Source organism: Pterocles gutturalis, unplaced genomic scaffold, assembly GCF_000699245.1.
Source record: "Pterocles gutturalis isolate BGI_N339 unplaced genomic scaffold, ASM69924v1 scaffold50386, whole genome shotgun sequence".
NCBI lineage: Eukaryota > Metazoa > Chordata > Aves > Pterocliformes > Pteroclidae > Pterocles > Pterocles gutturalis.
The window spans coordinates 6,794-25,073 of NW_010102398.1; the positions used below are offsets into that span (position 1 = coordinate 6,794).

The window sequence follows — 18,280 nt, forward strand, 5'->3', positions numbered from 1 at the left end:
ATTCCATGCAGACAATAGCTCTACCAGCTGCAGCAGGTTGCATTTTTTGCTTAATGATGGAAGAAAGCCAAATGCTCCGACTTGCACAGAATACATCCGGCGTAAAGTCTCGTCCCAATTAAGTTAAAATCATCCAAGAGCACTGCAGGTGCTAACAGCAATTTAGCACTGCTGTCATAAAACATACATTCAATTACACTATTTCAAAAACCTTTCCAAGGTAGAGAAGCTGTGTAAAAATCTTCCTGAAAACGATCTCTACCACTGTGTCTGCCAGGCTCCAGCCCTTTTAAAGACAAGACAAGAATAGTAGAACAAACCTACAATCCTATAGACTAAAATTCTTTAATTTTGGGACACTTTTCATACCTTATTCTGTACAAAGTTCAGTATAATCTCCCAGACATCTGACCGACTCCTTAATATTCCCACAAAGGAGTAAGGGTTCCCCCCCCCCCATAACACCACAGTAAAAATTTATACTTTTTCACTTGAGTAACCGCTCAGGCACCCCAGAGAAGGGAGAGCCAACCTGACCCACACATTTCTGCGGGCCTGTATGTTTTATCGCATATGGAAGAGGAAGATTCTGTATGCTTCCCTCAAAGGTCATGACATGGACAGCAATTTCTACACAGATGCTCAAAAAAAAAACAACAGGTATTTTGGAAAGGTAGTAAGTTATCAGTTGATACATCCCTGCAGAGACTTCCACTGGCAGCAAGTACAGACCTGTACTACAGAAGGCACAGAGCAACAGCAAACGTACTTGTGTCAAAGCACGTTGCCATATTAGAGGTCAGTGTCATATTTTATTTTTAAATCAAATATAGTTATGCTCTTAATATCACAGCAAACCTGCCCCATACATTTTAACAACCTCCTAATTTCCTCTTCCATCTTCCCCCAAAGCTCCCTAGCAGCTTACTCTTGAGCAGTACCTAATACCACCAGATCTCCTAATTACAAAGAGTGTTTTTAATGTTTTTATGTAGGTGAAACAGCTCCAAGAAATCACTCACTGTCTTAAAACTGGTGATATTAGTCCTACTTCTGACACATTACTGTCTTCTTCTCACTGGCTCAGAGGTGCCCCAATACAGCAAAAAGACGGTACAGCCCTTGTCCCAAAAAGCCCTCCTCTCCTCCCCAGGCCTCCTTTAGCCCCTAGAAAGGACTGTAAGCAGCAAAGTAACAACACAGCTGAAGAAACTCTGTGCTTCAGATGGTATTTGCAACCTCAGCACTGTTCACAGAGTCCACAAGCCTGTGGGCAGTTGTTTCAGATGTACCATCTGGAGGCATTTGTCATCATCTTACTGTCCCCAGCAGTGTGCACAGCTATAAAAGCAAGAGTATCTTGACTACTCAATAGGTAAAGTGATATCCAAAACTATCAGTTTAAGCAAATATCATGCTTTTGAATCACAGTTACGTCTGCAGGTCATCCTTATTTTATTCTTTCACAGATATACTTTGGCCAGAAATAAAATCAGCCAAGAGAATTGCTTCAGATCTGTCCAGAGACGTTCTACCACTGAGTCTGCTCAGCACTACAGCAGCTTCTACTATTTTCTGTCTTATCTATCTTACTTATTAGAGCCTCTGCAACAAATTTTAAATGTGAATATATTAATCATATCAATATCCTACAGAAGTAACCATGTAATCCAGATGTTGCTTTCAGAGGAATGCAGGAACACTTTATATACCGTGATAGCTTTTATGCACTTGCTGTATGCCTAAGAAAATGTTATCTTTCAATGTGCTGCATTACAGGTAGGGAAAAAAGCCTCACGTAACATGATTTTTCTCCCTTTATTCTTACTGGACAATTCTATGGTGTGGGGTACAGCACGGTCTGTCAGCAGATGTCCTTGAAAGGCATCTTCAGCCTTCAGCTGTTTCCCTCATTCATCCCTTATTTCTCATATTTCTCACAGGTCTCCCAAAATTTAACTGTGAACTAGCTGCTCCTTAGTGTGCACACTGAGGCTGAGGCTATTTCTGTAGGCCTGCTCAACTCAGGAAGACTACTATGCCTGCTAAAATGGCCAACTGATACTCACTTAGGACTCTCCTGTGTAATACTGAAGTGATACACTTGAGCAGCCTTCAGTAACAAACAACGTGCACAAAAAAGAGAGTTCTTAAGGCAACAGAATACATCTAATTTTATCAAAAGGACCAAAATAAACCTCGAACTCCTAGGAGAAAACCCTAACATTATTTTGGTATCTAAACATTCCCATTAAAAGTATTTTGTTATATGTCAAACCACAGATAGTGCTGGAGAAAAACTAATAACATTTGTTGACATTCTTAACATAGTGTCATATTTTATCTCATAACAACAAAGAATAATCAGAAATGCTTTGTTAAATATGTATTTGCTACAGTAGCTGTCAGTTACAGAGGCTGAAAAAAGGTTTTTAATATTAAACTTTGGTATTTGAAATAAACCTGACTTCTGTCCTTCACACAATTCCCTGTTTTGAACATCTGTGAGCCTGCTGCTGCTACTTCATAAGAAAGGAAGGATGTTTAATCAAGTGGAGCTCTGCAAAACGAGGCAGACCAGTTTCTAGCCTTTGTATTTTAGAAAGTGAGTTATCAACATAAAGATTTAGTCACTGTATTACAGCAACAGCAATATATACCAAGGCTAAAGGGATGTATAAAACTGTGGTCTCTTTAAAGAGAGTGGAGTCTCAGTGCTAACTTGACTGGGAACAAGATTTCACAGCAGTCCTGATAGCATTCAGCAAAGTAGCATGCCAGTATGTCCAAACCTGTGTCTTCAGCTGAGTAAAAGCAATTAGGAGTACAATAGCTTGTGTACTTCTGTTCTAGTCTCCCAGAGTCTTCTTTGTATTATGATTTTAAATTTGCCAACAATTAATAACAAAAAAACATACATTTAAATGCAAGGAAAGTGGATTCTAGGTTTAGATTCTCTTAGGATAACTCAGGATTGATACGTATGAAAAAAATAATGTCACTGTCTTCAAAGATGAGTTGTTAGGAGTAAACTAGTGAAGTAGTCCAACATTGTAAAACCTGGAATATTTGCCAAGTGAGGTCACTTTTAAGTGAAATTAGCATCTAAAGAAGTCAGTAGAGAGACATGCCTCTCACACTAAGGCAACAGGGTAGTATCACATGATTGTGTCTAGACATCCCTTTTTGCAACTGCTACAAAAAGATGTGTTTGCAAGACCCAAATCAATGGCTTCACCAAGAGCATTAAAACACTCAAAACTGACTCAGAGTTGAGAACTCTGAACCTTTCAAAGTTATTCTTGAATTTTAGTATTTACTATGCTAGACAGCTGACTTGAATTTTTACAGTATACCATTCAGATTGTAGGAGGTATTTAAATATAGATGATTTTACAATAGTGAAATATATTCGAATCAGAACATTTTGGTTCACTTACAGCCATTATTTGTATAAAATAATTTTTGATGCATAACAGATTTTTTTCAGGGCCAGCTGCTCACAGAAGTTGCTGATGGAGAAAAACTGTTCCCCCTCAATTTCCACTCCAGCCATACTCACACCTCCTCATCCCAACACTTGTGAGACTTGTGGTGGGAAGAGTGAAGACTGTGCAGGCCAATGACAACTATAATCGTGGGAACTGTACCCAAGAGCCAATTTCTGACACAACTCCCTAATATTTTAAGTAACAACTAATAACTAAAAGCTGTAAGTTAGAATAGCTAGAATCCTACAAACACTCTCCCATCTTTGATAAGAATCAGAGGTACAATGAACCTTTAGAGCATAATTATTTAATGTAGTTTCTTGTGGAGTCTGAGAAGTAAATCACTCAGCTGTTTATCTATATTTCAAGAAAAAAGTTAGACCATTTTGAGACATATTACAGTCTTGATTTCAATTACAGAGCACAATTTCATACACTGATGTAAAATGTTTCTGTATTATAGAAATCTGATTCCTGCTCCAAACTGAACACCATCACATATCCTGAAAAGAAACAACAAATAAACAATGTAAGTGATATATAAGGTACTGATGAAATTAAAATCAATTCTTCCTACCCAAAAATTCCCAAGATTTTCAGTCTTTGGAAAGTTACAATTCAAATTTTAGCTGGCAAAGGCTTTTTTAAATAAATGCTTTGACAATCTGTCATCCGTACGGTGTATTTGCATTTGCAAAATAAAGCCTATAATTTTCAAATTGCTATTATTCATTCACATTTCACATGAATGACAAGTAGAAACATAATCCAACTCCTGTACAAAATAGAGTATCTCACACAGTATTCACAGGCAAGAACAGGCCCCCAGAAGCTTTTTTGTTCTGTACTATAGTATTTGCTTGGTGTAGGATAATTGGTTGCCAGCAAATTAATTTGTTCTCCCTTTATCTATAGTTAAACTTGTTTTCATTTTTCAAGCAAAGACATTAAACTCTGTATTTATCCAATAATTTGTTTTTAGAAGGCTTAAGAAAATCCCATGAGCTATTTCACTGATCATTTCCCCTGAAGAAATACAATTTTCTACACAGCTACTCATACATTTCAACATCTGATTTTGGGTTCAATGAATTTTGAAACCTGAAATGCAATCTTAAACAAAGAAGTACAGTGAAACCAACATGAATATAGTGAGCTGAAAGAAGAGCATCAAGTGCTGAAAAATCTCTAAACTGGCACAGAACAAAATTTAAAGGCATCAATTCTCTCTGACAAAACCAGATAGAAGTAACCTTTAAAACCTGCTACTATAAAAAAAATTGGTGTAAAAACCAAACCTGTCACCAGGCTGTACTCCCATGGGGAAACAGTAGTTAAGTTCTAATCTAGCAATGTTTCCAAGTCGCAGCACTATTCCAGCACCATAAGACCATCGGATATACTCTGCCAACTTCTGCAGGTGAGCTCTGGGACCATCACCTGAAAGCAAAAGAGGAGGAGAACAAGAGTCAAAGTAGATTGTCAAGGTGGTCAAAGGCTAACTGGATTTTCAGAGCTAGAAGACAGACTGCTTAGGAGCACCTCCTGCAGATTCAAAATCTATTTACTACCCGCAACTGCCATAAATGCCAAGTACCTTGGACGCAAAGTACCATGATTTTAGTTGGATTGCTGATTGATCTTAATTTCCCACCACTGAGTAACCTACTTGCATGAATCTGGAAATGAGTACTTAAGACTTAACTAAATGTCTTTAGTGGGTCTTTTTTAGTTTTAAAGTTGATTTGCCTGCTTTTCAATGGCGCACAAAGTGTTTCCTTCCCATATGGATGCCACCTCTCTTCCATCAAGGGAGGCAGACATCAAGACAATCAAACTGATTGAACTGATAATGAAAAATCGTACACTAATACCCAGAAATATATCTTGAAAAAAGTTGGAGATGGAAGAAAAAAAACTCCGAAACATCAGTTACCACACCCTAATCTACACTCCAATGCCACCACTTTTTATTAGGTTAATCCCAGAAAACATTAGAATCCCACTAAAACACCATCTTCCAATCTCCCTTTAAATTGGTGTATAGTAGGTGTTAATCAATTACCACACTGGTCTGTGAACATCACCAATTCTCAGGTACTACTGTTACCATCCTAGCTCTCTTTCCTCAAGTTGTGCTATAATTTATGTAGAGAGCTAAAAAAATTACTGGCAATCTGTCAAATATACAAGTTAATAGCAGCAGCTTTTTGACAGGGACCAAAATATACGCACTAAACAAACTGCTTCTGAGGAAAAAGACACACTCTTCTTTTTGCTTTTATATACATAGAGAAGCAGGTTTTGTTATATACAATTCTAATGAGCCTTACCATAGTTAAGATTGCAAAGGTTTCCAGCATTAAGGAAGAAATGCGTTCGGAAGAGGTCTCCAAAGCCTCCCCGGCCTGGCCGGAAAGGGAGAGGGGTGTATACATGCAAGCCTCCAGCCCAGTAGGCTTCTCCTCCCAAGTAATCACCTATTTAGGGAAAATGTTGGAATAAAAGCATTTACTGTGGAATATATTAAAAGAACAAGAACACATCCTGAAGTTGCTTTATATTGCACTGCTACCTCTTTTACAACTCTTACCACTGGGTTCTAGCTCTCTCCAACCTCACCACTATCAAGTAAAAAAATCAGCACTTACACAATTCTTTAGCCTTCCAAGTGAATTGCTCTTTTTCTTCATTCCCTCACCCAAACAGCCTGAGGGATGCACCCACTTCCAGTTCATCAGAGACTACCTCCTGAACACCTCTGAAATACTTGCCTTAGTTTTAAAAATGGGAAATTCATACAATTAAACAATTGAGTTTTCCAATATACTGAACATTGAATCCACTGATAACAGCAAGTCAGCAGCAGAGTAAGGAATAGAACTGAGGAAGCTCCTGGCTCTCCGAACACCTTTGTTGATCAGATTACCTGTCCCCTAAGCTACCTAAACATATGCTGTATCAAATAAAGATTTAATGTGACTGTTGCTATACCACATTTTGGGAACTCTTCCAGTTGGAAGGTTGCTCACTAATTAAAGTGACATACTGGAAGCACGCAAGTCTGAACACACAGCTGGTATATAAAAGTAGCTTATGGCTTAACTGAGAACTACCAGGCTTTATTTCATTGTGAACTAATGCATAATGACAGATCAAAGCCATAACTCTTCTCAGATTCAAAGTGCAGAATGAGTGCAATTATTTTTAAGTGATACAAAGCTTAAAGACAGAATGTGATTCTTTGTTATACACCAATATTTTCAGTATTGTCAGAGGAGTGGGATTTAAAAGTGTCAGACCTTCACTCTGGGGTCCAATGCTGTACATACTGAATCCACGCACGCTTGTTGGTCCACCAAGGTAAAACCTAGTGAATACAGTCAAATTTAATTTAATGCTTCCCTTAAGGGACATATTTGAAAATATCTAGGCATACTTCTAACGTTGCTTTTCAGAGTTACAGGTAACTTTGTAACAGGTTTAGTAAAGGGTATTTAAAGAAATACAAGAAATTATATCTAAATCGAGATTCTGATGCATTTGTCAAAAAATTCAAAATAGATGGAAGTATTAAAAATAAAAATGAGTTTTCCACCACTTACAAAGATCAAACCAGAAGGTTCCCCAGCACTGAAGAATCAGAATACTGCCTGATTCTGTCTGTTGTAATAATTTTGATAGACATACTGTAGTTAAGATCTATCACATGTGAAGCTGACACTTAGTATTTATCATAAATAAATTTAAGACTAAATGGTTTCTGCTAGTGATCTTTAAACACAGGTGTTAGAAGGCAAAATTGCATAAAAAGCCAACACAGTTACAATATGGCTTTACTTCTAAAAATACCGACAGCGTTACCTATGACTGCTACAAAATTTTGCAGATGGTAAATACCATTTTGCAATCACAAATATTGGCAGGCAGAGCTACTACATAGCAAATTATAAATTTATACTACCCCGACATGAAATTTATAAACAGAAGGCCGGGCTTCAATACTAATATGCAATTAAAGCTAACTAGAAAATTATTTTATTCTTCTCAGAACCAGAACTACTACTGCTTCTGTCTTCCACAATAGAGTTTTCTTTATAGATTACTTGGGTTGACCAAAAAAAAAAAAAAAAAAAAAAGAAACATTTTAAAAACTTGCCTATCAGCTATACTGGATGGCTTGTCTCCAATAGGTACCAGCATTCCACCCCAAAGTGATGCTGAAAAAACCTTTAGAGAGAAAAAAAAATATATGTTATGAGTTAATGTCACTAAAAACAGTACTAGTAAAATTTCATTGCTCAGTAAAAGGCAGCACTCGCGTTAGTCTGACAGAAAGTTACAGGTGATCACAGTGTGTGCATGGATATCACATCATCAGTAATGGTATTTTCAGCAAACTCCTGATCATTGCTGCCCTCTTTCTTTTATACAGTGCTACATCTTGAAAAAGTCAATACAGCACATTTGAACCAAGTGCTACTTTCACAATAGCCAAAGGGAACACTCATGCAGCTCCTATTTTCTTATGAATTTTCATGTCTTGAAATAAGCCAACACTGATGACACAAATTACTCCTGGCAATTTTAAACCCATAGGAGGTTAAGTCTGGCAAATGGCTACCAAAAATGTATAATTATTACCACTCTGTAAATTAGGCTTCTAATTAATTGAAACCACCTTCTGCAACTCACTATATTTGACATCAAATACACATACATCATTACTGCTTAGCTATACAGTAATTATCGGGAGCCACACCACTATAATAAGTACATTTAATAATTTGCTTGCTGCCTGCGTATCAAGTAGAAGTACTACTGCCAGATGGCAAGATCTATTATCAACATCTAGGCTAAAGGCGTTGGATAACGTCTCTAATTTTACAGCACACTTTTACTACCTTCTGGCCTGAGAGTCCCCAGATGCCTCCCCCGCCATGATCAGATGTGAACCCATCAGGCGGTACACGCGTATCTGGCTACACAACACACAGCATAGGTAGAAGCCAGCTGCACGCAAGTCTACCCTCATGAACAATGGGCGACATAAAATTATGTACACCACATGATGAGATATACTTCACTGTCATTCACAATGTAGGCATACTAGCAGTCATGGGAAAGAGCAAAGCCCTCTTTGTGTAGCCATGAAGCCGTTAAATTACTTCATCAGAGAACACACTGTCTTTCACCACTGACGGTCGACAAATAAATGTAAGATGATTAGAAGTGCACTCATCAGGCTATCCCTTTTCTTCCATTGCATGGAAGGTGCATATAACAAATAGCCTTAAAATGCCCTTCTGTGTTGGCATTGGAACTTAACTTGTTCATTGTGCACAAAATGTTGTAGTGAAAGCTTAGCACTGTAGTGAAATCAGCCTTCCCATTCTTTCCCAATATTTTACACAGAAGTAATTACATGCCATAATACCAAAATTAGTAGACATATACTCATAATTTGCCATGACAAAAGAAAACTAAACCAAGATTAGTCAGAATTTCATAACCAGGTAAAAGAGACAGAACAAAGGCTGTAATAAGTTTTCGAAAAATCACTCTTAAGAAAAATCACAGACATGCCCAACATCACTTCTGAAAGGAAAATAGTTCATATGGTTAACTGTCAAGCAAGTCGTTCTTTCTAAAATGCCCACTTCTCAAGTCACTGTACACAGCAAGAACATCAGGTTAAAAATATTTTACTTTCAAAAAAAACAAATCAAGATACCTACACCATCCGTCTTTCACTTCCATGACCTTTTTCTAATCCATGGTGAAAAATCATCATAAGACACAGATTCAATAAGCTCATTTGCTAACTCAGATCAATTACTAAAATATCTTTTAAAAAAATTACCGAATCCCAGATAAGTTGCTTATTCAACTGAAATTCAAAATCCTCTTTTAGAAAGCTCACATCTCCACCTGTATAGCCAGCCAGCTCCTGCAAAAACATAAGTTAATGAAAGTTGTAACAGATATTACATGCTTCTTCCATCTAAAAGTTCATCATGTCTGCATCAGCATAAGCAGTGTTTTCTGTAGAAGATACCAGAAGATACACTGGTATGGAGAGACAACTGAGTTTTGAACCAATGAAAAACCATGCACGACCCTCAGAACAATGAGCTGCACTTTTCTCCTCCAAATATTAGACCAAGGTATTGCTTCCTAAGCTATTTTGTAAATGATGGCAAAATAGAACGGAGCTGGAAAATTCAGCACCCAAAATCAAAACTCTTACTGTATTTACCTAGACCTAAGAAGGTTTTACATGTACTAAAGCAGGGAACAAGGCAGCCAGTTGCATTACACCAATGCAAGCTGAAAATAACAAGTGAAGTGACTGAATCAGTGTTAGATATGTTAACTAAACCCTGAGTTATAACCATCCTTCTCACTCAGAACAGTTCACTGATGCTTACAGGAAGAATAGCACTTCTCCTTCCAATGACATTTCAAAGCAATCTGCTTCTAAAGCATTGCAGAAGTTAATGCTTCTGAAGTACTAACCCATACAGCATAAAAGCCAGCTTTTCTGAAAGCTCTGCAAGTAACAAGAGTGAAAGCCATTTTATGTGCCAAAATGATACATGCGTATGCCTTTGAGAGCTATTTTTACCCAATGTTACATTTTAATTCTAAGACTTACAAACTTTGTAAGTAGCAACAGGACCACAGTCTGGCAGACTTACAGTGTTAGAAACAAGTATGAATACCTACTGTAGAGTATCAGGGATAATGTATCTCACCTAATAAACAATTTAATGCTAATGGTGAGATAAAATGTCTGTGCTATTTGACCAATGGTATACAAATGAAAATTTGCCACCATAAAAAAGATTTAATGATTTTAAAAGGCACACCCTGTAAAGATAAAAAGAAAATACTGGTCATCACTGTATCCTAGTGAATTTACAATTAATTTCTAACTGCAGACATTTTTAACATGAGCATCAATTAGATAAATTAAGACTTACTGAAACACACTTACAGAAAAAAACCAATAATACCATAAATGATTTAATATTACCTGATTAATTTTCAGCAAAGCACCTCGTTTTGGCAAGATTGAGGAGTTCCGAGAATCAATTACCATGGCATGCTGGAAAGAACCACACAATTTTTTTTAGGTTCTCATACCTGCTGAATACCACAGAGTGACACACTTATTTTCCTTCAAAAACAGTGTGCAGAGTGCAAACAGTGGAAGACAACCACAGCTCCAGCTAAGGATACTGTAGCTTCATGGATTCAGGAAAAATATACCTACAGACTAAGTTAGTTTTGAATTTAGAAGCCACATGAAATGCATACATTTATATCTTTCGGCCATGGTACACATCGGAAATACAGCAGCAACAATGCCCCAGTGTGAATCACCAATTTTCTGACAGTAATCCGAAAACACTTTACCTCCTACAATTTGGAAGCTACAAGTTAAAGACGACAAGTGACCAAAAACTGCTACAGGAAAGAATATTTAGAAAGAGCACAGCAACTGTAAAATGAGGAAATTTACTGATCCTATCTTCTACAAAACAAGAAAACTCTGCAAAAAAAGACAGCAAATTAGGTGGAGGGAGGCCCTGCAGCAGGAACAAGCCAGCCTATGCAACAGTCAACTATGAAAATATGTTTTCTCCTTGGACTTCCTGGATGAGTCTGTGTGAATGACCAAACACACCAAAAGATGTTTGAAGTAAAACACACTACCTACTAACTTTGGTATCTTTCATGAGTACTAGATGTCTCAAAATAATGTGTTTTAAAAAATTATCAGGAAAACACCTTACAGAGAGAGAAGATTTAAGAGAATGTCCACTTTCTTCTCGAACAGAAAAGGATGCTGTTCTAGCAAGGCAGCCAAGCTCTCTCCACACACCCTCCCACTTCAGTGTGTGATTGGTCTTCCAGATTGGAAACTGCAAATAAAGAACTGAGTAAGACATGAAAAAAATTTTGCTACAAAATTAAAATAAACATTTCCCTGAAAAATCTCTCTCTTTTTTTTAATAAATGAGTCTATGCTTTTTCTTTCCAAACTTCTTGGATCGAAGATAAACCCTTCTGCATTTCAGAGCAATGCTAATTCTGCTCCAGTCACGAGAGTTTCTCCAAGCAGATGCACAATACTTCATCCATCCCAAATGAAAAATACCTTGAATTGGACTGATACAGTGAGCTAGGCAACCAGCTGCCTCTCTAAAATGACACTTTAAACATTAAAAATTTGAAGAAAAACACATCAGGACTTTTATATGGCCAAAATAAGATTCAATTCTAACAAAAAGACTAAGGTGTATTACCTCTGTCATTTTAAAATTGTTGACCTCTTTCAAATAATGACAAGTTAGCCCTGTGCACAAGTGTTTCAATCATTACAAAAGTAAACCAAATATTTGTGAAAGCCAGCTGTGACCTGAATTAAATGTAAATGAAGCATGGGTTTGACAAATGCTTGGGCTACACTTACATTAAACTCTGTTGATATTCCTCTATCAGTTTCACGAAGAGAGCTCCAAGGGAACTGGCCGGTTACTTTATACAGGTTAACTGAAAAACTGAAACACAACATTACTGGTAGGTTTGAAAGTGAAACTATTTAAGTAGTTAAGGAGATCTAAATTATCACAAAAACTTAAGAAACCACCTCTGCTACATTATTAGCTGACTCTCAGGAAAGGAATACGTTTAATTATTACTCAGTGAAAGATCTTATTAACTGTTTTATACTCCTTCACTAAAAAAAGTACTCAAAAATGCATGCCCTACTTTCTTTCAAACTTTCCAGGCTGTGGTTTGAAGAATGACAGGCCGTATGAAGTTTCCTTTGTTCCGTAGGAGAACTGGAAGGTTACTTTTTCTGCACGTCCCAAGAGGTTTGGAAACTTGAGCCCAAGTACCTACAGAAAAAAAAAAAAAACCCTCACAACATTTCATATAGTTGCTGTCTTGCATCTTAACCATATACTGAAGACAATCATATCTACCATGAGAATGAGAAATGAAGACATTACAAGCAGCTGTAACCGAATGTGTTTTGCTTTAAAGTTAGATTTCGCTTTGCACTGGCAGCAAAAGCCATCACAATAGCAGAAGTTAAATCCAATTTTTATTGCTGCCCAGTAGCAGCTGACTTAATCTGCATTCTCACTGTATCATCAGTACTGCTATTATTTCAAGGAAAATCTCCCAGCCAGTCTCAAAGCCCAGGAAAATAAGTCTTTGGCATATTAAGAGCTGCTTTGCAACTGCGGACTTTCCAGCTGATCATCACAAAAACTAATTGTCAGGCAGGGTTCATCAGAACCACAGCAGTAAGCCAATGGAAAATTATCAATACAGAGCCACTTCCCTGTATTTCTGTTTTTGAGCAACAAGATACTTCTGCAATCAGTCCTGACGGCAGTACAACATACCATTACAATTCTCCAGAAACTAGTTAAACACTTTTGCCTGTTCTGACACCAATTCTTTGCATCCCTTTGGCAGCTCTTGGCCCTTTGGAAGGAAAGATGGAGCAGGTTTCCTCCAAGCACAGACACTACCAGGACTGTTCTACTCAGTGTTCTGTTTTAAAATATAAAAAAGCTACCAAATGCTGATTGACTTTGTCTAAAAGCTATTGGAAGCAAATCAGTCACCTGGCTTTGTGATGATGGCTACTATTGAGATTATCCAACTAACCAGAAAGGGCTATTAGTACGAAATATTAGATCTACAGGTTTCAGATGAATTTAAGGGATTAGAATAAATGTCAAATCTATCCAATTTGTAAGGAAACAATCTCTGCTGCCAATACCAGTGTATACGAGTCACGCTTTACATCATTCAAAAGTTTTACTTCTCTGTAACAAATTAAAATCAAATAGAAGGGGAAGCTGAATACAAAAAAGAGACACCAAAGTAGCTTTCAGACTGTTTTCAAAGGCACTAGAACCAACAAGTAGGATTCCCCACTGGTCTCATTCAGGCCACAACATCCTGGACATTGCTCTCCGTAAGCAGCTCTCAATTCACTGAGTTCCTATTCTCCTTGCACTTGCAAAACACCATCACCTGAGTCATGCAGTATCTTATCCAGGTTAAAAATACCCCTAAGAAGAAAAGGATGAGTCCCTTGATCTGGCTTATCTATCAGCCTCAGGCACAGCTGCACCGTGCACATGAGAAGGCAGAATGGGTGCAGGAATGAGCACGTGAAAGCAAAATCTACTTACACCAGCACTTCCATTAAAAGCACACTTAGGGAACAACAGTACAGCTCTTACTTTTTGTGTCACTTGGTAAATATTTCTCACACAAGATTTTATCTGATGCATCCTTAATTGAATCAAATGGAAACAAGTTCCACAGTTGATATGTTTCTGGAAAACCTTGCATTTTGCAGCCCAGAATAACTGGTACTGGGCTAAAATAGTGAAAACCAAGAAGAGTTTTGAAGTCAAACATAAAGCATTTCAACTGAGAAGAAAACCACTATAAACAGATCTCATAGAAGCTAAATTTCAAACTCCTTACTAATCCTTCCAGTAGGTAAAGAGTCTTAAATATTATTAACAAATAATTTAAGTCATTTTTAAGAATTAAAACATTAACATTCTGAGTTGGAAGCTACAGCATTCCTCCCTAGCTCAAAATAGGCTTTTGCTGAACGAAAGCCTGACTAATACAAAGACTCTTTAGAGACAAAGGTCTGGCAAAGCCTTAGTAAAGCTGGATCAAGAAAATAATTTGGCTTGGGTCAAGTCCTCACTTATTTAATCACCAAATTCCCTGCTAGGTTTGAAATATGACAGTAAGAGGAATATCAAAATGAATTGATAATTATGTGAAATAATCCATACCATACTGCCTTCATTGTTGCCAACCATAGTGTTATAGCTTCCAGTTAGTCTTCTCAATTCCGTTACCTCAAAAGTTACATCTAAACCATTTGGAAGGGCATCATCTCCTACATAAACAAACATATGTTATGTCTAAAGAGCTATTTAAAAAAACACAGACAGAAGATGTCTTGAATTACTTGAAACTGGTTGAATTAAATTAAAAGTCTACATTACAAAGAAAAATGGCTTGAGAAAAAGATGTTGTTTGGACATGAGTGCAGAATCTAGTTCAATCATAGCATGACTGGCTTTAATCACCAACATCTTAGTTTGATTATGAAACAGTAACATTTGTTTGTTACCTACACACTAAAAACAAAGGTGTACACAAATCCTTACATTAGAATAAACAGAAATCAAAGTGGTCCAGACGGGGCAAAAAGAATGCTGTCACTAGGGGAGACCATCCAGCACTGTGTGGGAAGGGCTGAACAACAGAAACCGCCCAGTTCCCTCAGGGCTCTGGCTACAGCAGCTGTTCCAAAACACAGCTGTCAAGACTACATAAACCTGCTTGAAGTAAATGGGACAGCATCCCATCACCAGCAACCTGTGGGACTGTGTTTCCTTCTCAGTAACACAACTTTCCTCTGAGGAAGAGAACAGCAACAGCTTTGCAAAGCAACCACAACCCCAAGAATGCCAACTGAGCCTCACTGTGAAACCCACATACATTCAGCTGCCCCAATATATACTATAAGCCAATTTTTAAACACAAGCACTGATGCAATTTCTAGTATTTCCTTAAACAACAAGGATGGGCTGATATAATGCCAGTTATGTGATGGGTAATATATGGAAGTACAGGACACATTATCGAGCTTTTCCTCAAGTATTCCTCTGAAACGTGGATTAAGTGATGCGTACTGCAATTCATTTAGTGATGGAAATTCATTCATTTTTACATGTATAGAAGTAATATTTATATACACACACATATATACAGACACATGCAAATACATCTTCTTTGTAAGGATGATGGACAGACACATACTTTCCTATACGTAGTACAGCTACACGTACATCTAAAACATATAAAGGTATGTAAAGGAGAGAGTAAGTTATACACACAAAAAAATATCCAATCTATTACACAGGGAAATATACATTATAGGTACGCCATGTGTGTATGAGAAACAAGGTAAGGATTAATGAGGCAATACATACCTTGACAGGTATCAATCAGAACCTCTACCTGTCTAAAGATACCTAGACGAAGCAACTTTTCACGGGCTTCATGGGATTTTCTCATCACCTACAGGATGAGATAAGTAGCTCAGTCTTTCAGGTTACCAAAGAATAACTAGGATAAAATAGTTAGAATGACGCTAAGTCATACAATATTCACAGATTTGTATACAAAGACACATGTAGCGCCATCAAAACAGAACACAACCACTTTAACACTTGAATCTGTAAAGAAATAAATATGGAGCATCCAGCTCAGTTCCTACCTTTTGTTAGTTTGTATCCTAATTGTTATAATACTTAAACCTATTATTCAAATAGGTCTCAGTACGTAAAACTTATATACCTATACAGCACTCATGCTTTTGACAAAAAAACAAACACCCTAATCTGTTTACATCTATACCAATTTACAGGTCTAACTGCCAGCCACACTGCAGAAGGAATCACCACCTAAAAGTGCAATGACATACACTTTGATCCATTGTGGAGACCAGCACCAGCTACCTACGCTGAGATCTACTAATTTATCTTAAGCAAATTAACTAAAATGTCACCTACACAGCAATTCTCAAACTGAAGAGTGAAGCCGAAAAAATAACTGGGAGTGCTGTTTGCCATCTCACAATGTCTTTGAGTGGAATACATCACAAAATACAGTATCTGCCAGTATTTTATATTTAAGTTTGGCTTCCATACCACAAGATCAGAATCATCACAGAACTTGACAAAGTTGCCCCATGTCTGAAGGGTGTAGCCCAAAGCAGGAAAAAGACAGAAAATTGTAACCTGAATTTTTAAACAGGAGGTCTGATACTCACTACCGTACTTACATCAATGAGATTTTTAGCCTTGAAAACATCAGAGATTTCATACATGATAATGTCATCTTTGGTCCTTCCAAGTCCATCGAAATGCACATGCTGAACCACCACCTAAACAGAACAGATGTTTAAACACAAACACTGAATTTGCACCTAATAATGAGTACCAAAATCACCAATGCAGAAAAAAGTGTTGTTGAAGTGAAAACTCCTGAAGACTCCCAGGCCAATTACTGCTAACCTACATTGTGAGAAATCAGTGCTATCTACAATTCTGGAAAGTTGTTCCCTTAACAAGAAAATTAAAGAAAAAAGAACTCTACTATAAAAGCTAATACTGGTTGTAGCAGAAAAGACAGTAATGGACTGCAGCTGCTGGCATTTTAGTCGTAAGTGTTGTAGCGAAAAGTAAGTCACTGCAGAAATCACATTGAGATACCAAAACACATAAGACAAAACAAGACAAAATGTGTAGTTAGTTGTAGTTAGCTATTTAAGCACAGAGTTAAAAGAAAAAACAAACAGACCAACAAGCAATAAATACTTGAACTCTAACTATTAAAATTATTACTACCACTGGAGTGTTGTAGTTTAAAATGCATATTAAGACCACTAGCATTACAAGGTTTAGTATTTCTTAAAATCATTCATATTGTTATATAATAATCTGAAATAATTTGATCTTAAAAATCACAACATACTCCAGGTTAGCTGGTACAAATGGACTACCGTGATTGCATTTCCCTTATTTTTCCGATCTTTTCAGATCTTCAGGAGTAAGTGATAAAAAAAATCTGAAAATGCTTCATGTATTCACATAGAATAAAATAGCAGAATAAGACAAATCTAGCATTACTGCAAATTGCTTAAAAAACCCTACCAGAATATATACATAATGAACTAAATAAAAAACAAATGTTATTAGCAAGCTTCTAGTGAGGATGACTCTGAAGAGCATAAGGGAAAGCAAAATTTTAATAAAAACTAAGATAACGGACAATATCTCACCCCTCTAGCATGGTTAAACATATTATGGGCCAAGACAGACATGCTCTTACATGTGAAGTATTAAAAAAAAAAAGTTACCATCCTCACTGAACTTAGTATTTCCTTTAGCAACATAATTCACATGGCGGCACTTTACCCTAACCTGGCTAACACTGCACTATAGCAGATTAAGGACAGTTGCTTGGTTTGCTCCTAAGAAGTGCTGCAGAAGCAGTAATCTCTTACAAGAGAGAAGGGAAAGCAGCATCTAGAAACAGGTCTATTAGCTCAAAGCTGAATTTAAAAACCAACTCCTGTGGTAGGGAAAAAAAAAAACAAACCAAGAACTAGACAACATCCAATTAAATTCACAGTACTGAATTTAATTCTCTCACATCTCAAACCATAGATTAGAAACTTCCCGTAGCAAAACCAAGCAAGCAAGGGTGGCAAGACATTTCTGTTAAGAAAAAAATCAGGATGTTGTTCAGGTACTTACATCTTTGTTTTCAAGAATTTCCTGCTTAGCCTCAGGTTCAACTTCAACCAGTTCAGCTTCCTCTCCCAGGGCACCAAAGTCTGGCCCACCTGCTGGAAGAGGCTCCAAACTCTGAAAGCATAAAAAAACAGCATTTAGTATGGTGCGTGGATTTGTGATTTATGCCTTTTGCCATGGAAAAAAACTACAGTTCTTGACACTGGGCTCATCAGATCCTAAGGGAATAAAAGCAAAAGAGAAGAAATTACTAGCACACTTGTTACCCAGCCACTTGCTGAAATTTTTAATGAAAGATGAATAGCTTCCACGTTGAATGATTCTCAAAAATACTCTGCACTCTTCCAAAAATAACCTTATTTTTAAGGCAAGCCTCCTATATTAAAGATGAATTCT

At 37.1% G+C, this 18,280-nt stretch overlaps 1 protein-coding gene across 1 annotated transcript; it reads right to left on the reverse strand.

The window, feature by feature from the left end:
- Nucleotides 1–3,782: 3,782 nt before the first annotated feature.
- Nucleotides 3,783–18,007, reverse strand: SAMM50 (SAMM50 sorting and assembly machinery component; the record flags this gene model as incomplete). Its single annotated transcript, XM_010085963.1, has 14 exons — nucleotides 3,783–3,994; nucleotides 4,790–4,931; nucleotides 5,825–5,971; nucleotides 6,794–6,861; nucleotides 7,651–7,721; nucleotides 9,355–9,441; nucleotides 10,531–10,602; nucleotides 11,294–11,422; nucleotides 11,974–12,061; nucleotides 12,273–12,403; nucleotides 14,348–14,454; nucleotides 15,557–15,644; nucleotides 16,411–16,512; nucleotides 17,888–18,007. Coding segments are annotated over 14 exons (1,398 nt in total), but the record flags the coding sequence as incomplete, so codon positions are not given.
- Nucleotides 18,008–18,280: the final 273 nt, after the last annotated feature.